Source organism: Mustelus asterias, chromosome 3 (genome assembly GCF_964213995.1).
Source record: "Mustelus asterias chromosome 3, sMusAst1.hap1.1, whole genome shotgun sequence".
Lineage (NCBI taxonomy): Eukaryota > Metazoa > Chordata > Chondrichthyes > Carcharhiniformes > Triakidae > Mustelus > Mustelus asterias.
In genome coordinates, this window is record NC_135803.1 from 142,209,113 (window position 1) to 142,229,809 (window position 20,697).

The 20,697-nt window shown below is 45.1% G+C and overlaps 1 protein-coding gene across 2 annotated transcripts; it reads right to left on the bottom strand.

Annotated features, from left to right (window-relative positions):
- Nucleotides 1-252: 252 nt before the first annotated feature.
- Nucleotides 253-20,414, bottom strand: tada3l (transcriptional adaptor 3 (NGG1 homolog, yeast)-like). 2 transcript variants are annotated; one of them, XM_078209811.1, is made up of 9 exons: nt 19,913-20,414; nt 18,154-18,390; nt 15,811-16,061; nt 13,560-13,665; nt 12,410-12,551; nt 9,190-9,287; nt 7,014-7,123; nt 6,714-6,899; nt 253-2,555 (listed from the first exon to the last, which is right to left on the bottom strand). In XM_078209811.1, the coding sequence occupies exons 2-9, from the start codon at nt 18,358-18,360 to the stop codon at nt 2,363-2,365; spliced, it is 1,293 nt and encodes a 430-aa protein (XP_078065937.1). In that variant the 5' UTR covers nt 18,361-18,390; nt 19,913-20,414; the 3' UTR covers nt 253-2,362. The 2 variants fall into 2 exon arrangements, with proteins under 2 accessions (XP_078065937.1, XP_078065938.1); XM_078209812.1 differs by having other exon boundaries at nt 20,180-20,413.
- Nucleotides 20,415-20,697: the final 283 nt, after the last annotated feature.

The following is a 20,697-nucleotide window of genomic DNA, read 5'->3' on the forward strand; positions in this document are numbered from 1 at the left end:
GCTCCTGTTTCCTCCCACATTCCAAAGATATGCAGGTTAGGTAGATTGGTAGAGGACTGGCTAGGATAAATACATGGGGTTATGGGGATAGGGGCTGGGCGGAATTGTGGTCAGTGCAGACACGATGGGCTGAATGGCCTCCTTCTGTACTGTAGGATTCTATGAGTGTAGCAGGTCGCTTTTAACCTTGTTCATCTCACCATTGTATAATATTGCAAAGCCTATTTAATACATAATTCACCCTGAGGAAGTGTAGAAATCAAGTTGACATTTATTGAAAATTCATTACAGGACCAGTTAATCATCAGTACACTATTGAGGATTTAACGCCATGAATGATAAAACTTACACTTGTTTCATCATTAACCCATAAATGAACACGATAATGTGTGATTTGGGGGACTTGCAAAAGGTTTCAGTGACTGATGCTTACCATGAGGATTCTGATTTATGACTGCAGAATATGAATATGGAGAACATGTCGACTGATGATCGGGACTGGCGATCAGAGTTTGTTTTGTGTGGAACTGGGATTACAAAACGGCTACATAAGGATAATTTAAAACAAAGTGAGAAGACTTGGTGGGTAAGGAGTATGATTCTTTGCGCTCTACATTTGGTGTCGGTGGGGTAAAATTATTGTGGAAAATTCATTTTCACCAGCACTTTCTCATTTCCTCTGTCAATTTCCCCTTCTTTCTCTTTCGTAGTTACTGATTCATGCTGTGGTATGGGTTCCAACTGTATCTGCAGCCTTCTGTCACCTTCTCCATGTGGACACGTTTCACCCATAAATCCAGATCGTGGGTTTGAGTGAGCTATTCAATAAGAAGGGCCTCTGCAGCTGAAATGGATTCTGTCCTCCTCTGCTAACTGGGAGGGAGAAGGTCTATCATTGATGAACTTAAACCTATCCCCCAGGCTGTCCATTTTCCAGTTCATGTCCCAATGATGAGTGGATTACCTGATATGGCAGAGCGCAATCGTACTGGGATACATCATCAGATAGCCCCCCCCCCTTAGTACTAACAAATTAAATTTTAAAATGTTTAATTTATTAGTGTCCAAGTAGGCTTACTGTAACACTGCAATGAAGTTACTATGCAAATCCCCTAGCCGCCACACTCCGGTGCCTGTTCGGATACACTGAGGGAGAATTTAGCATGGCCAATGCACCTAATCAGCACGTCTTTCGGACTGTGGGAGGAAACCGGAGGGAACCCACACCGACACAGGGAGAACATGCAGACTCCACACACACGGTGACCCAAGCTGGGAATCGAATCCAGGTCCCCGGTGCTGTAGGCAACAGTGCTAACCACTGTGCCGCCCCGTGGAATGGTCATACCGTACAAAATAAAAATGAAAACAAATGTAAAAATTATATCCACTAACGATGGAAGACATCAGGTGTGTTAGGTGGCACCCACCGAATCGAAGGAGAAAACCTCTTGTTGGTACCGGCATCACCAGCCAGGGACATTCAACTAAAACGGGCACTGTTACCATTGCTCAGCTGAACAAACAGTGCACACTGGAGAATGAACCTGGGATTGTCCCGATCCCCCTAAAGTGCCAAGACACCACAGAGGATGTTTCTCCCACAGGGCACTGGCAGAATAGTTAGAACTTTTGTAACTGTTGTGATACCCTGAGGTTGGCAAATACAAAACGTACCTCCTGACCCTCGGCTGCACAAATCTCGAGCGATCTTCTTCATTCTGTAAAAAGATTTCTTTTGCTGAAAAGTTTTTTGGCGTCAGAAATTGGCAGTATTTTAATACTTCTTCACAAAGCATCACATGGCCCAGAGGAAAGTACAGAAAGATTTAAAATGAGATTAAGAGGCCTAACTTGGGACAGGGTGGACTGGGATTGGAGAGGGAGAGAAGTAGTGCCAGGAGGAGAGGGCAAAGGACAGTCTTTGGGCCCTAGAGATATCCCCCTCCCATATATTTCTAGAAAATATTACCGGGGGTAGGGATGCAAGTGAGGAGAAACCCTTCTGGAAAAGTTATAAAGTGTCAGTTATTAATGTCACATTTGGAAGGATTGGCACTGGCACAGCCGCTCTGGAATGCTACACTCTATCTGAACACACAGCAGTAACACATGACTCTCACATACGGTACAAACCCAAACTAAGCAAAGCACAACATCCAGATTTCTGAAAGACAGACTTCCATCTTTTACACGCAAGATTAGCAAGCCCCAATGGAGACAGCCTGCCGCAATGGAATGTCACCAGTTCAAAATGGGCAGGTTTCAATATTGCTCCTTTTGTCAGTTCAGCTCAGGAAAGACGAACATTAAGCCAATTTTTCCAGCAGCAACAGCGTCCAGCGTGTTTGCACAGTTGGGTTTAACTGTCCAACAACTTCAAGATGCTCTCCCTCTCCTTCAGTGCCTTCCATGCTTGATCCTTCTCTTTTTTTGTAGGTGTGCGTTTCTTCTGGCGCGCCGCCATAATCTTTCGGAAAGCATCCATGACTTCATTGTCCGCTATTCTCACTCGCTGCCGTAACTCCTGTTTTTTTAACTCCTCTTTGGCAAGTCTGAATTTTAAAAAAATAGTGGTCAGTCAATAGGATTAGGAAGGAGGCCGGGGACACATGGATCAATACCCACCCATTCCTGCCCTTAAGACGGTGGGCTGTACTTTCTTCTGGGGGAGATGGATGACACGGTGGCACAGTGGTTAGCATTGCTGCCTCACTGCGCCCAGGAACTTGGGTTCAATTCTGGCCTTGTGTGACTGTGTGGAGTTTGCACCTTCTCCCTGTGTTTGCTCCGGTTTCCTCCCACAGTCTGAAAGATGTACAGGTTAAGTGGAGTGGTCATGCTAAATTGCCCCTTTGTTGGGGGATTAACAGGGTAAATATGTGGGATAGGGCCTGGGTGGGATCGTTGTTGGTACAGGCTCGATGGGCCAAATGGCCTTCTTCTGCACTGTAGGGATTCTATGATTTTATGTGTTCGGCTATGAGTTTAACAGACTCAGCAATGCGACCTGAAAAGGTCTATTTTCCAAATAGGAATTTGTCAATATTTTTCAAATAGAAACATCATCACTTCAATTAATCAAATGAAACAAATAATGACCAAAATGTCATGTCGGACAAAAAGCTCTTAACGCACAAAGCCTGAGCACCTGTGACCTGTCACTCATCCATCAGTAACCTCCCTACAATTCCCTGTGAGATCCCGGGAAGCATTTGGTAGCACACATCCAATTAATCACTCTTCACAGCTTCAGCAGTGGGGCTGACTTGCTCTATAGGAACACCTGTCGTTTTGTGTTTCCATGTGGCCTAAGTCACGTCCTTCCAAAGGGAATGGTCCGATTCAAGCAAATCTACGAAACCTTGGAGTGTGGGGGTGAGGGGGTTAGCTGAACACTGACCCCCACCCCTTCCCACCTCCACCACTGTTTCCCCTCCCAATAAAGAACCGAATAGCCAGCAACCAAAGGAGAATGGGATACTCAACAAAAGCAAAACATCGCGGATGCTGGAAATCTGAACAAAAAAAACCCTGCTGCAACCCTCAGCAAGCCAGGCAGCATGTGTGGAGAGAGAAAGGAACGGAGTTCATGTTTCAGGTTCTGATGAAACCCAAAATGTTAACTCACTTTCTCTCTCTCTCTTTCCCTCTGCAGATGCTGCCTGACCTGCTTAGTATTTCTGGCATTTCCTGTTTTTATTATAAAATACTCAACGACAGGTGTGATGGAGGCAGAGCTTTAGACGCACATTTAATAATACACAGGATTATATAGGAAATATGGCACAGAAACAGGCCATTCGGTCTAACAGTCCGTGCCAGCATTTACGCTCCACTCGAGTTTCCTCTCCATTGTCCTCATTTAAGTCCATCACAAATAACCCTCTGTTCCCTGCTCCCTTACTAGCAAAGGGAAATGTTTCTTTTTATTTCCGATGGAGAAGAACTGGCTAAAGATTGGCTTTAAATTAGCAACAACTTTAAGTTTTTCTTGATCTTTGCAACAGATAGGAATGCAATAAACTCTCTCAAAGCAGCCACATTTCATGGAATCATAAAATCCCTACAGTTCAGAAGGAGGCCATTCGGTCCATCGAGACTGCAACAACAATCCCACTCAGACCCTATCCCCGTAACCCCATGTATTTACCCTGCTGGTCCCCCTGACACTAAGGGGCAATTTAGATTGCCCATCAACCTAACCCGCACATCTTTGGAGCCATCTTGTCGTCACCTTCCGTTGGTGATTAAGAAGTTAATTGTGTCATGAAATTTCTTTGATGTCCAGGACAGTTCCTTTGGGAGGTGGGGATTTGCAGACCCGGGGGGCGGGAAGCTGACAAAATTCATTACTTTTAATGCGTGCAGCATCAAGTTATTGCTGTCAAGCCACCAAAAGCACAAGCATAGGCTATCCCTTATATAACAGTCACTAGGAAAGGCTTAGCTCTGAACGTCAGACCATTAAAAAGGTCTCCAAATGAGGTTTTGACAACTTATACAACGTACAACTGTACAATATGTAGCTGACAGGAGCCCTGGATGTCCCCAGCTCATGCTTCACACAGGTTCTCCCAGACCAGACAGTCAGAAGGTGGTCATAGAAACATAGAGAGATTTGGAACAAGAAGGAGGCCATTCAGCCTATCATTTTTTTTTGCTGGTCGCCAACCAGACTAATCACACATTCCAGCTCCACATGCATGGAGTCAATTCCTATGTAAAGTTTCAAAAGAGATCGTCAAGCGATAACAAAAGACAATCTGAGAAAAGGGACATGCTGTCGAAACTTTTCATCTTGTACTTACCAGGTCATATTCACAAGAACACTATCTCAAAGGGAACAACAATTTATACAATTATTCTGAACTACTTGCCAACCAATCAGCACCTTCTTCTTGTGCAGTATCAATTGTTGTGCCCTTTGAGATTTGGTAGTCTTGTGAATTGGTCCTGGCAAGTGCAAAACAGAAAACTTTGAGAGCACGTCTCTTTCCTCAGAAATATTTGAGTTCTGCATTACCAAGCAAAATAAGTGTTAAGTATTTAGACTTTTTACTCATTTGCACCAGTTTATGTGGAAGTCAAAGTTTACTGCTAGTTCCTTCTTGTATTTTTCTTCTACATTACTTGTAAATAAACCTGGCTTTTAGTTTAAGCTTGAATGCAAAATTCAAAAAATGTGAAATGTACCACCTTTTGGAGTGGTAGTCCACCTGCGCTCACAGTCCCATTCATACAAAAGGCTGCAACCTCAGTGTCCTTTTCAGTTTCAAGCTGAGCTTTTGAACATCATTTCCACTGCACAGACTGCCCACTTCCTCTTCCGTAATAGCACTTGCTACCATCCTTCACTCAGACCAACTGTTGCTGACATTCTCATCCATGCCCAACAACTGCATTGCAGCCCTGGCCAGCCTCCAACATTCCAGCTCTGGTTCTGTCGGAATCCAATCTTTGATCAAGTCCTTCTCAACCATCACTTCTATCCTCGTTGACCTACATTGGCTCCTGGTCATCCCATCCCTCAAATTCTGAGTCCTCATCTTTATGTTCCAATCACTCCATGACCTCTCTCCTCCCCATCTCTGGAAACTCCTCCAGCGCGACAAGCCCTGCAAACTCTCTATTCTTGTGTATCCCCCCTTTCTTCCATTGACAGTTAGGCCTTCAACCACTCAGAACCCATGCATTCAAATTACCTCCTTAAACCTGTCTCGCTCAACTTTCTTTTCCTCTTTTAAGATCTTTCTTAAAATCCATCTATCTGACCAAGCTTCTGCTAACTCCTAACATCTCCTTCTTTGTCCCAGAGTCCAGTTTTCCCCTGATGTCTCCATCTGTGATGTATATGCATGCTAAAGGCACAATATGAAAGAAAATCATTGAAGCTACAATAGCTCTCAACTTAGAGGAAATCAGCTTCTTATGGAGTCAATTTTTTTTAAAGTTTATTTATTAGTGTCACAAGTCGGCTTACATTAACACTGCAATGAAGTTACTGTGAAAATCCTCTAGTCTCCACATTCCGGCGCCTGTTCGGGTACACTGAGGGAGAATTTGGCATGGCCAATGCACCTAACCGGCATATCCTTTGGACTTTGGGAGGAAACTGTGGGTGGCACGATGACACAATGGTTAGCACTGATGCTTCACAGCACCAGGGACCCGGGTTCAATTCCAGCCTTGGGTGACGTGGAGTTTGCACATTCTCCCCATGTCTGCATGGGTTTCCTCCAGGTGCTCCAGTTTCCCCTCACAATCCAAAGATGTGCCACGCTAAATTGCCCCTTAGTGTCGGGGGGACTAGTAGGGTAAATATGTGGGTTTACAGGGATAGGGCCTGGCTGGGATTGGTGTCGGTGCAGTTTCAATGGGTCGAATGGCCTCCTTCCTGCACTGTAGGGATTCTATGAAACCAGAGCACCTGGAGGAAACCCACTCAGCCACAGGGAGAACGTGTAGACTCCGCACAGACAGTAACCCAAGCCGGGAATCGAACCTGGATCCTTGGCGCTGTGAGGCAGCAGTGCTAACCACTGTGCCATTCTGCCGCCCCTCTCATTCCTGGAACAGGTTCACCCTAACACAGATCTTAAGAAAGATTTGCCACATTAGATTGAACAAAATGCCACCAGCCCGTTCTTTGAAGCAACTCTTATTTCTTATTCCAACTTATTCCGAACTCATAACTAGTTCTTTTCCCTCACCTGAGAAGTTCCTGTTTCTTTGCTCGATTGTGTGTACTGATGGCTTTCAACTCAGCCTGACGCTTGCGCAGTTCTGCCAGAACTTCATCTTCAGAGTCTTCAGTGGGCCGGTCCTCTGAATCCAGCAGACCCTGAGCAATTAGTTCTTCCTTTATTCGTGCTTCTAGAGACTTTGTGTGAGGAACACTATGACAGAATAGAAAGAATGCAAAGGAACTTAACATCACACCTTGCTGTCCGTAGTTATTCCAAAATCTCTGTCCTCTATAATAGTGCAGCACTATGGGCCAGAGAGCTCACCTGAATGCCTTATTCTGACTTCGAGGGGAGGTGCTTGCTCCCTCAGTTCCAACATCTTTCCCAGTCATCTCTGGTATGGGAGAATCTTCCATTGGGGAAATGATGTTCTCCTGGGAAAGGAGAGAAAAAATACAAAAGCTCATGAAGGAAGGAAATGGCAGGCATTAAGTCAGTCCTTAATGAAGGCAGAAGTTCTTTAAACGTAGTGAAAAAGTAGGAAAATGAAACCTTCTTTTGCACAAAGTTTGCGGAATCACTAATTGAGAATGTGATGGTTGGCATGAGCAGTGCAGGCATCATATTTTTATTTATAAATTATCATCAGGGTGGCAAGGTTGTCTCGTTTCAATTATGATGTGGAGATGCCGGCGTTGGACTGGGGTAAACACAGTAAGAAGTCTCACAACACCAGGTTAAAGTCCAACAGGTTTATTTGGTAGCAAAATCCACTAGCTTTCGGAACGCTTGCTGCTCCTTCGTCAGGCGAGTGGGAGTTCTATTCACAAGCAGGGCATATAAAACAGGGCATTGAGTTTGTGTCTTTACATGCCCTGCTTGTGAATAGAACTCCCACTCACCTGACGAAGGAACAGCAAGCGCTCCGAAAGCTAGTGGATTTTGCTACCAAATAAACCTGTTGGACTTTAACCTGGTGTTGTGAGACTCGTTTCAATTACACAGCTGGTTGAAAGATCAGGAAACAGATGCGAAAGGTCCTAGCTTTAAACACCAAACCGATGCTAATGCCAGCTAAAAGATTTTGTTTATTAGTGTCACAAATAGGCAGTAACACTGCCTACACATCCCCTAGTTGCCACACTCCGGCGCCTGTTCGGGTACACTGAGGGAGAATTGAGCATGGCCAATGTACCTAACCAGCACATCTTTCGGACTGTGGGAGGAAACCAGAGCACCCGGAGGAAGCCCACACAGACACGGGGAGAATGTGCAGATTCCACACAGTGACTCAAGCCAGGAATCGAACCCTGGTCCCTGGCACAGTGAGGCACCAGTGCTAACCACTGTGCTGCCCCTTGCCACTAGGTGTTGGTAGGAATGTTTTAATTAGGCTTTCAGGTTAACGAGATCTAGATGAGGCCTTTGGGTGGTGGCAAGATTAGATTTGAGTGATTCGCTACATCTTAAACTGAATATTCTACCAAGAGCTATCTTTTAGGTTATGTTTGAATAGTTATGTGAAATATTTGGAGGATAACTGCAAGCTTTGGAACTGCGCCACAGGAAGGAGACAACACCCTCAGAAAAGAAAGGGGATGAAGAAGGTTGGTAGATTTTATTTATTATTGTCACAAGTAGGCTTACATTAACACTGCAATGAAGTTACTGGGAAAATCCCCTAGTTGTCACACTCTGGCACCTGTTCGGGCACATTGAGGGAAAATTTAGCACGGCCAATGCACGTAACCAGCATGTCTTTCAGACCGTGGGAGGAAACCGGAGCACCCGGAGGAAACCCACACAGACACAGAGAGAACGTGCAGACTCCACACAGACAGCAACCCAAGCCAGGAATCGAACCCAGTTCCCTGACGCTGTGAGATAGCAGAACTAAAATATAGATCTCTGGAATTGCATTTGAGCCCTCTCCATCACTCTTCACCATGCCTGATCAGTTCTGACAAAGGGTTAAAGAAAGAATACAAACCAATGCTGCCTCTTTCAATTGATGACGTGTTTCCAGCATTTTCTTTTTTACTTATTTTTTTTAAACTATTGATGAAAAATCTAGTCCTGAGGTCACAGGGTACTCCAGCCGAGTCTGCCACGTCTCACGTTGCAGAGCTCCCACGACACTATTTTTCAGACAGAAAATGGTTTCACTTCTGAATTCCTAATCGGTCAATCTGCCCCACAGGATGGTCCTTTGACAGCTTTCCTTCCGCCTCTCTAAACTTCCAAAGTAGTGAAGACCAATGAGGTAAAAGTGTCCCCCCACCCATCCCCACTCCCAACCCTGAGCTACCCCAGTGGTTAAGTAGATAGATGCATCATGTAGTGTGGTACAAAATTAAAGCTCAATTATAAGTGGGAGAGGGAGGATCTTTGACCTGTATGTATGATAACTGAACCTCTGCAAATGTTCCTTCAACATGAAAGATTTTTCCGGTTTGAAACAAGTCAGCATTCTCTGGATCACAGGCGTTTCTTGTCTCACCTCCACCAAAGCCTGCAGCAATCGCTGTGTGAGCGGGCCGAAAGGAGAGCCATCTTCAGGCTGGTCGTGCTGCTCTTTCTTCAATAGAGCATCCACGTCTGACAGGAAAAAAATACATTCACAGTTACAACAAAAAAAAAGTGCATTTATATAGCGCCTCTAAAGTCAAGAAATGACGTACCGTCTTTCACAAAGAGGTGTTACTCAATAGATACTGAGTCAGCAAGAGAGAGGGGGTCCAGAAATTTGGCTAGTTTCGGAAAGTTTTTAAACAGTGTGGCAAGATAAGGGTAAGATGGGTATAGAGGGATATGGGCCAATTGTGGGCAATTGGGACTAGCTTCGGAGTTTTAAAAAAAGGGCGGCACGGACAAGTTGGGCCGAAGGGCCTGTTTCCATGCTGTAAACCTCTACGACTCTCTATGAGCTTGAGAGAGAAATCCAATGAGAGGCAATCCAGGCCCAAAGAAGTTGGAAGTGCATCAGTAAGAGTCAAGAGAAGAACAGCCCATCTGACAATCATGAAAGTGTACACCTCAGAACGGGGCCACTTGGACCACTGAGTCATTGCTAGTGCTTTTGAAGGGCAACCCAGCCAGTGGCATGCACTTCCTCACTCTTTCGCCATGTCTCTGCAATGTTTTATCTTCATGAAGTTTTTATCCAGTGCCCTCTGACAGCTACTATACAATCTGCATCCACCACGCCATCAGGCAGAATATTTTTGGGGAGGCGATGGCCCAGTAGTATTATCGCTAGACTCTTCATCCAGAAACTCAGCTAATGTTCTCGGGACCCAGGTTCAAATTCCACAATGGCAGCCGGTGGAATTTGAATTCAACAAATAATATATGGAATTAAGAATCTACTGATGACCATGAAACCATTGTCGATTGTTGGAAAAACCCATCTGGTTCACTAATGCCCTTTAGGGAAGGAAATCTGCCGTCCTTACCCAGTCTGGCCTACATGTGACTCCAGAGCCACAGCAGTGTGGTTGACTCTCAATGACCCTCAGGCAACTAGGGATGGGCAATAAATGCTGGCCAGCCTGTGACATCCACGTCCCATGAATGATTTTTTAAAATTCCAAACTTTAACCACCCTTCACATAATTTTTGTTTTCCATGAAATTTCACGTCACCCCTGGTTCTTTTGGAAATCACTGTGGCCTTTGTAATCGACCCTTCAACCATGTGAAACAGTTTGTCCGCATTTTCTGTACCTAAACCTTTAATGATTTTAAATAGCTCTATCAAATCCTTGGCACACTGTGGTGGCAGTGACAGCTGCCGGCTCAATTCCTTTGTAAAGCGACCAAATTACCCTATTTGCACTTGGACATCATACACAGCTGTCCATGCGTGTCAGCTTTGGCACAGTTGGAGCACTCTTGCCTCTGAGCCAGCAGATCATGGAGGGAGGACATGAGCACAAAAATCAAGGTCGACATCCCAGTGCAGTACTGAGGGAACGCTGCACCGTCAGAGGTGCCGTCTTTCAAATGATTATTTAAAGCTAGCCCCGTCTGCACTCTTAGGTGGACGTAAAAGAGCCTGGGACATTATTTGAAAGATGAGCAGTACAGTTAATCCAGTGTCCTGGCTAATGTCTATCTCTCAATCATATCGCGCAAACAGATTAGCTGATCAGTATTACATTGCTATTTGTGGTGTGTTTGCTCTGTGCAAATTGCTGCCATGTTTCTTATACTATAACCGTGGCTACATTTCAAAAAGCACTTCATTAGCTGTAAAGTGCTTTGGGGTGTCCACTGGTTGTGAAAGGCATTATGTATATACAAAACAAGGGCAGCAGACCCATGAGGACACCTCCACCTGGAAGTTCCTCTCCAAGCCACTCACCACCTTGACTTGGAACTACAATGTTATTCCTTCATTGGGTCAAAACCCTGGAACTCCCTCCTTTACAGCACTATGGGTGTGCCTACACCACACGGACTGCAGTGATCCAAGAAACCATATCACCACCATCATCTTCTAAAGGGCAATTAGGGACGGGCAGCAATGCTGGCCTAGCCAGCGACACCCATGTCCCATGAATGAAGAAGAAAAAAAGCTTCTTTCTACAGGACTACAGACCAAAAGCTAGAAGGTGGGATTAGATTGAAGGACTCTTTTTTTAGCCAGCACAGACACAATGGATCTCCTTTGGTGTTATCAATCTTTCTATATTATCTGTGAAACACCTTTATCAAATCTCCACTGAACCTTCTCTGCTCTGGAAACATTCCAGTAAATCTCTCCTATAGCCTTTCAAAAGCTTTCATGTTCTTCCTAAAGTGTGGCGACCAGAATTAGACACCAGACTCCAGTTGGGACCAAACTAGTGTTTTATACACGTTTTGCTTTTGTGCCAAATGCCTCCACTTATAAAGTCCAGAAAACTATAGGGGGTTTATTTATTTTATTGCTTTAACCCATCCTTCAATGATTTGCATGCAGACATCCCAATGTCTTCTTGTAGCCCCTTCAAGATTGTATCATTTAGCATAAATGTAATCCTTAGCAAGAGTCGAAGCAACATGAGGAAGGGTGGAAAGATGAAGTGTGGCGAGGCTATGGAGGGATTTATAGCTGTGGATAAGGATTTAACTAGCTGTGTGGGGAATCGGTGGAGATGAACAAGAAAGGAGGTGAAAGAGGCACATTACAGGACAGCGTGTCATCAGCGCAGTCTTAGACAGGTTAGAGTAAGGCAGCATTACTCAAGACAGTGGGCTGGATTCTCCAACCTCGCCCACAGCTGGGATTCTCCAGTCCCACTGCAGTAAACGGAAATTTGGCTGAGGACCAAATTCTCCATTCTCAGTGGCAATGGCGGTGGGATGCGAGTGGCTGGAGATTTCAGGCCAGTGTCTTCTTTCATTCAACTGATCAGGAAACGAGGGGAAAACTGATAGAAGCACAGATAACAAGATTTGAAGGTTGAGGCTGGTTGCCAGTAATTGTGATGGGAATTGTGTCAATCCCTGCTCAGTTTGTGGCAGTCAGCCAGACACGGGTCAGGTGCATCAAGCCGAGTTTGTTGAGCTGGCAGGTCCGGCAAAGTAATTTTCCAGGAGGCCATTTTACAAACAAACATTATCCAGCAAGGAATTCGATAAAGAGAAAGGAGGGGGACTTGCAAAACATGCTACTGTTAAAAGCTCTAAATTGCAATATCATGGCTTTGTCCGAATGGACAGCACTTCACTCACCTTTTGAGTCAAGCTCAGTTAAAGCTCCCAGCATGCCTTTCTTCTTCTCCGCAGCAGCCGCAGCACGAGCACCTTCCTTCTGCTCCTCAAGGAGGTCCTCTTGTGCCCAGCGCTGGGAATAATGTTTCCCCAGTGGAGGGATCTGTGCAGAAAGGAAGTCAACGGAAAATGATTGAGACAAAAACAGAAAGAACTCGAGTGTTAATAAAACATGTACAATGCAGAGCCAGTCCTCCTCAAGCAATGTCACTCCCCTGTCAATCACAGCCATTATTGTATCGCTCTGTCACACCCCTGGCTACATGTCTCATGTTCAGCTATGCTGTTTCACTCTGACTATTTTTCTAATTAAGGCTTGATTGTCCCATTTTCTCTCCCCGCTTGCCAAATGTAATTCAAGGAGAATTATCATCAGCTGAGGTGGACTCTACCACCAAGGGGCTAGATAGGGGGGCTTGTGCTCATAACTTCCCTCTTTATCAAGGTATCATGGAATATGCTCATTAGTGGGTCTGGGGCCGGGGAGCAGAATGTGGTACTTATTTTCCCATGCTCTCACTCACCTTTTAGCTCATTATTATACACACAGGCTTCAACAGGGCCTGTCACCAGCCTGCTCTCTCTGATGGGAATGGTGACAAAAAGAGAGACACCACCTTTTATTTTGTTTTGATGCTATTCAAAATGTTGGGGGCTGATTATTGGGGGCACCATGTAAAGTGGGTAGGTGCTGAGAATAACCAGATCATTAATGGATGCGAAATTCAGCTCCCTTTTGTTGAGCTGATTCTGTCATCAGCAACCAAAAATGAAAGAGAAGAGCGTGATTAACGATAATGGTTTACAATCCACTTTTAATCCAACAGTGGGAATTAGCTCGCAACACCCTTACATATGGCCCATTATATCTGCACCTCCCAAGCTCCTTCTCTGGAGTGTTTAATAGTGTTACCAATCCTCTGTCCAATAATAGCTGTCCCTCAAAAACACATATCTACCATACTCCCTCATGCTATATATTTAAATCTTCTTCAACCTCCCCTCAAAATGTATCTTGTTAAAAGCCAATTTCAACACTGCTTTTGCCCAACAACCCTCTCTTTCCTGTCTCTCTCTCTCTGTCTTGGTTTGACTGACACTGGTTATTCACCTTGTAATACTCAGCCTCATCTTCAGGCGGTTTCAGTAGGTCCTCAAGCACACGGATCTCCTCGTTGGTGATGTCAGCACAATATGGTTCTACTGATGCCCAAAACCTGAAGCAGAAGATGCTAAATTACTTATAATTCACTGCTGTCATCCTGCAAGTGTGAAGCTGTCATCTGAAAGGCTACTCAAAAACTGGCACGCAGCCTCTCAAAGCTTTTAGATTCTAAACAGAGATCATTTTAACTGTTCCAATCAGTGATGGAGCCGTAGTGAGTAGCGTATGGATTTTGTCACTCTTCCACCTATCCATGTACAGCAGCACAGTGGTTAGCACTGCTACCTCACAGCGCCAGGGACTCAGGTTCATTTCCGGCCTCGGGTCACTGTATGTGTGGAGTTTGCACATTCTCCCAGTGTCTGCGTGGGTTTCCTCCGGGGGCTCCAGTTTCCCCCCACAGTCCAAAGATGTGCGGGTTAGGTTGATTGGCCGTGCTAAATTCTCCCTTAGTTTCAGGAGGATTAGCAGGATAAATATGTGGGGTTACGGGGATCGGGCCTGGGTGGGATTGTGGTCGGTGTAGATTCGATGGACCGAATGGCCTCATTCTGCACTGTAGGGATCCTATGATTCTATCACATGTTGATTTGATCTATGGTATCAAAGATTTATGGTATGAAAGGAACGACTGCAGAAAAACTGTGAGCAGAGGCTTGTGGAATTGAATTCATTTCCATTAAAGTAAAACAGACTAAGAGGGCAGAATTCACATCTTATAATGGTCAAGACCTGAATACTGTAGGCACAAGTCATTTAACAGAAAGGATGGTTGCGGAATTGCAGGATTTCAGGATAGCCTTAAGGGAGACGAGGGATTAGAGTACATGCACATATTCTACTGCTGGCTGGACCTGAGCAACCAGATCGTAATATAGAATGCAATGCTCAGGTCATCAATCAATGGAGGGGCCGGAAGCAATTTCAGACTTTCGCTTCTTGCAATTGTTCCTTGTGCTTGCTCACCTCCCTCAGGAGATGAAATAATTTGATTTGATTTATTATTGTCACACGTATTGGGATAGTGAAAAGTATTATTTCTTGCAGGCTATACAGACAAAGCATACCGTTCAGAGAGTACATAGGGAAGAAGGAAAGGATATAGTATTACAGTTTCAGATAGAGCAAGGAGAAAGATCAGCTTAATATATGGTAGGTCCATTCAAAAGTCAGCAGGGAAGAAGCTGTTCTTGTGTCAGTTGGGCGGCACAGTGGTTAGCACTGCTGTCTCACAGCGCCGGGTTCGATTCCCGGCTTGGGTCATTGTCTGTGGAGTTCTCCCCGTGTTTGGGTGGGTTTCTTCCGAGTGCTCCGGTTTCCTCCCACATTTTGAAAGATGTGTTGATTGAGTGCATTGACTCGAACAGGCACCAGACTGTGGCGACGAGGGGAATTTCACGGTAACTTCATTACACTGTTAATGTAAGCCTTACTTGTGACTAATAAATAAACTTTTACTTTGGTAGCTGTTCTCAGATTGTATTTTTTTCCCAACAGAAGGTGGTGGAAGAGAGACTGTCCGGGTGCGTGGGGTAGAGAGAGAGATTTTATAAATAGTAAACAACTTGATGGAAGTTTTTAAAGTTTATTTATTAGTGTCACAAGTAGGCTTACATTAACACTGCAATGAAGTTGCGGTGAAAATCCCCTAGTCACCACACTCCAGCACCTGCTTGGGGACACTGAGGGAGAATTTAGCATGCCCAATGCACCTAGCAGCATGTCTTTCGGACTATGGGAAGAAACCGGAGCACCCAGAGGAAACCCACGGAACACGGGGAGAACATGCAGACTCCGCACAGACAGCGACTGGAGCCGGGAATCGAACCAGGGTCCCTGGAGCTGTGGGACAGCAGTGCTAACCACTATGCTGCCGTGCCGCCCATTATGTCCAATCCACCTAACCTGCACGTCTTTGGACTGTGGGAGGAAACCGGAGCACCCGGAGAAAACCCACGCAGGCACGGGGAGAATGTGCAAACTCTACACAGCCAGTCACCCAAGGCCGGAATTGAACCTGGATGCCTGGCGCTGTGAGGCAGCAGTGCTAAGCACTGTGCCAGTGTAGTTATGGCAGTGTTTACTCTTCAACATGTTCCAAAGCAGAAAGAAAGAAAATGAAGCCTTTCCTAACCTGCAGTCCCAATCTGACAAAGATACAGAATGGAACATGTGTTGGTATACAGCGAGATCATACCTGTTAGGGGCATCATTCTTTGGAATTCTGGGAACGTCTAAGGGATCATCTGTAAATTCATATTCCTGTATTTTGGGCTGTAGGTTTTTCGATTTGGGCCGCCCGGGGCCTGGCCCAGTTCCATGACTACCTTTCCCATCGATTTTCTGCTTCTTAGGTTTTCCGTGTTTCTGCGGTGCTCCATGTTCATGCTCCTTCCCAAATTTCAACAGCCTCTTGTCTCCCTTTTTATCCTGCCAGTCGGTGAGGATCTGAAATGAACAGTTTAAAGGTTCTTGAAAGAGAATAAAAATGTAAGAGCAGCCTTTCAGCCTCGTGACTCGGGTTCAAATGCACTCCCAATTTAGCGACCTCAGTCAGAGAAAGCAAGTGTGTGGGAAACAGAGCTGTCACAGTGGTGCAACTGGGGGCGCTTCTCTGAGGCTGGTTAAAAGTTTGGAGTGAGCATTCGTCACTCTGGTTAAAGTGATGATTCCAAATATTACAAACAATTTCATTTTGAGGGTTGTGCAGGGGGCAGAGAGGTTAAGACAACTGCTCCATCGAGGATAAGCCACCCATATTGTGCCCAAGGCCCAAAAAATGTTTGACTTTACAATGCAAAACCAGATGGCAAATAGGAATAAGAAAAGGTATCTGCTTACCTAGTTTGCCCTGCTATTCAGGTTCACGATTAGGGGCCTACTTAGAAAACTTGTGCATTAATACTTCATAGGCCAATATTACTCCATTACAAAAAGGTGCCCATGTTTTGCTTCAACTCTTGAAAAAGCCAATGGACTGTGTCACAGTGCACAGGACCTTGTGTTTAGACAATAAAAAGGCATCAGGGCATCTGTTGGGAGAACAGAACTGAGCCCAGACAATAGAGCCTTAGTGCACACTGCATAACAATTTTACTGTTAATACATATTTTTTTCTTTATTCTTTCGTAGGATGTGGGAGTTCCTGGCAAGGCCAGCATTTGTCGCCCATTCTGAACTTCCCTCAAACTGAGTGGCAGTAAAGAGTCAACCACATTGCTGTGGCTCTGGAGTCACTGGGGTGGCACGGTGGCACAGTAGTTAGCTGCTGCCTCACAGCGCCAGGGACCTGGGTTCGATTCCCGGCTTGGGTCATTGTGCAGAGTCTGCACAGACATTCTCCCCATGCCTGCGTGGGTTTCCTCTGGGTGCTCCGTTTTCTGCCCACAGTCTGAAAAACATGCTGGTTAGGTACATTAGCTAAATTCTCCCTCGGTGTACCCGAACAGGTGCCGGAGTGTGGCGACAAGGGGATTTCCACAGTAACTTAATTGCAGTGTTAATGTAAGCCTACTTGTGACACTAATAAATAAACTTTAAAAAACATGTAGGCCAGACTGGGGAAGAACAGCAGATTTCCTTCCCTAAAGGGCCAGGTGGCTTTTTGCAACAATCGACAATGATTTTACGATCATCAGACTTTTAATTCCAGATTTTTTATTGGATTCAGATTTCACCATCTGCTGTGGTGGGATTCAAACCTGGGTCCCCAGAGCAGTATCCTGGATTAATAGTCCAATGACAATACCATTATGCCACCACCTCTCCGAATACCTGAATGAGATGTTATATTATTAATAGAGACCAAATAACGGCTTGTCTTTGATTTCCCTTTCGAGAGGTCCTCCTCTTTCTGAACCATGTGGTCTCTGCCTCCCCGATAAGATTATACCTACAAAAACTTCTATGTTTTTTTTCTGCTGGGAGAACATGAAGTTAATCAAATATTCAAGTCATTGTCAGCTAAAAGAAAATGCTGGAAAATCTCAGCAGGTCTGGCAGCATCTGTAAGGAGTGAAAAGAGCTGACGTTTCAAGTCCAGACAATCCTTTGTCAAAGCTTTGACAAAGGGTCATCTGGACTCGAAACGGGGTAGCACAGTGGTTAGCACTGCTGCTTCACAGCTCCAGGGACCTGGGTTCGATTCCCGGCTTGGTTCACTGTCTGTGTGTGGAGTTTGCACATTCTCCTCGTGTCTGCGTGGGTTTCCTCCGGGTGCTCTGGTTTCCTCCTACAGTCCAAAGATGTGCGGGTTAGGTTGATTGGCTATGCTAAAAAAAAAATTGCCCTTAGTGTCCTGAGATGCGTAGGTTAGAGGGATTAGTGGGTAAATATGTAGGAATGTGGGGATAGGGCCTGGGTGGATTTGCGGTCGGTGCAGACTCGATGGGTCGAATGGCCTCTTTCTGTACTGTATGATTTCTATGAAGTCATTGTTTTGCAGACAAATTTTTGGTTGAATATTCATAACCTGGTAAAGAACCCTCGTCAGGTAGCACACAATCCAGTGGAGCCAAACAGGTTCCTGCACCATCCCTACCTGTGTTTCTGCCTCTAGGATACGCAGTCGCCGACTCGCTGAGGACAGCAGTGTCTCCAGCTCCAGCTGCAATGTGTCCAGCTCCTCAATTCCAATTCCATCATCCTCAGAGCGCGAGAGCACAGCTGCATACCGAGGACACATCTTCACGTGGTCTACTGGCTTGAAGTCATGGAACTGCAGTGGGCAGTCTTTTAGTTCACTCATCTTGAACCAGTGGAACGTTTTGTCTAAAATCTGTCAAGAAAACCAACCAGCCTCAAATTAAATGCAGTATTTCAGATTAAGCAATCATTCGGTGGTGAAAGGTTGGTTGCACACATGCAAGAAATAAACGCTATTGTGAAAGATTCTCCAGCCGACCAGAGGGGCTGATGGCTTGCTAACAGATTGAAATAAACTCTTCAACATCATTCAAAAAGACCAGACGGTCAAAAAGTATCCTTTGGCTCCGGGCCACGATCTTGCTCAGTGATAAATTGAAGTAGCAATAGAAATGCAACAAATTTTTTTGTTTACTCCAGTAAAACTGTACATTTGATGAGTATTTTATCACTTATTTCAATTGGGCTTTCTTCTCAGTAATTATATATACCAAACTAATTTATCACTTTCTTTCATTGACCTGAGGTCTAATAACCAGTTCTAAGGTGCTTACTAACTCAGGTTGCCGGTGGCTGCAAGTTCACCTGCCTTCTGGTTCAGGCCAACCATTCCATTACTTTACCTTAGGGATCTTCAGTATAATGTCTTTTACACTGAAGCAATTAGTTCCATTTTTACTTTTTAGTGATTTTTTTGTGCTCATCAAGGTAAGGGATGGGAATTGGAGCACTTTTTTCTATTGCAGGCGTGCCATATCAGCTTCAGGTACATAGATCAAATACAGAACAATATTGCAGAACTAAGGTCCCTTTATTCCAACATTGTGTTCCAGTTACAATTTATATACACACCTTATGGTCTCTGACCAATATGTGCAATTTTGTACTTTTGCCATTAAGCATGGGATTTGGATGGCAAACTCATTTCACATCATATCCTTACAGTAAACTTCCAAACTAATAGTCTGGAACTCTCAGCAACACAATAACAGGATGAAAAACATTATGTTAACATATCTCAGATTAAAGTTAGAAACAACTTGCAAGCACAATAAAAGGCAGCAAATAATTAAGAAATAAGACGAGATTGTTTTTTTTAAAAAAATCAACGATGTGTTTGTTGCATGAAAATTGGGCAGTGATGCAAAATCACATTCAGCATTCATTTTCTATCAAGGGATAACACCCATTCCAGATTTCTCAGCTGTGAATAACAGGAGCAGCACACTATTTTGCCTGCCCTGTTATCTATCTAACTTACAAAATAAATCACCGGGAAGGACAGGGCATCAGTGCAGATGCAAGATGAGTTTGTGAGGGCAGCACACTGGTTAGCACTGCTGCCCCATAGCTCCAGGAACCTGGGTTCAATCCCTGGCTTGGGTCACAGTCTGTGCGGAATCTGCACGTTGTCTGCTTGGATTTCCTCCGGTTTCCTCCCACAGTCGGAAAGACGCGCTGTTTAGGAGCACTGGCCATGCTGAATTCTCCCTCAGTGTACCCGAACAGGCGCTGGAGTGTGGCGACTGGGGGATTTTCACAGTAACTTCATTGCGGCGTTAAATGTAAGCCTTACTTGTGACACTAATAAAATAAACTTTAAAAACAGAAACTTGGGTCAAGGGCCCAATTTACAATGCCACCTGCCAACACACCTTTTGCTACTCCAGGGCTTGAGTAAGAGTGCTCTTTCCCCCTTGTCTTAACATTAGGTTCCAACATCTGAAATAAAGCCCCTTCTCTTTTTAAATCCAGGATGCCCCCCTCAAGTGACTGAGGGACACAATCCCTGTGAGTTGAGGCTGCAGTGCAGTCAGGGACAGTGGCTCTGAGTTGCAGTGGAGGTAGTTTAAGGGATGCAAGCAGTGAGTTAGGGTTCTGGAGATTCCCTCACATTTTCACCCAGACTTTGTTACATTTACCTGGGAACAGGCTCCATCAGCAGCTCTACCACTGCCCGGGGGAAGGAGGGGGGGGGGTGTCTGACACACACTCAATCACTCTCACGGCGCACAGGCCACCCTAAACCGGTCCACTCTCATCGCCCTCCCATTAATGTCCCATCAATGAAGGGAAGGCGCCGATATAGAGGGTACATGGTCTGAGACAGCGCCACGTTCGACCCTTCCTCATCCCAAACCCCCTCCTCCCACTCCCACATAATGGTACAGTCCACGTCCTTTTCCGGCGCCCCGGACCAGTCCAAAGCCGCACCAAGAGGAGGGGGGGGGGCAAGGAAATAAAAAATATGCTTACAACCCGCCTGAGGTGCAGAAGGACTACAATTTTAGATAAAACCTATTGAAAAACTTGCATTTTAATCCGTTAAAGGAGAACAAGAATGTAATTGACCTAAAATCCCTGTCTTTTACATGGTCAAGTCCAAATGTTCCCCCCATTCCTGTGAGTAAAGTCCATGTGAGCTGGAGGGGGGGACAAG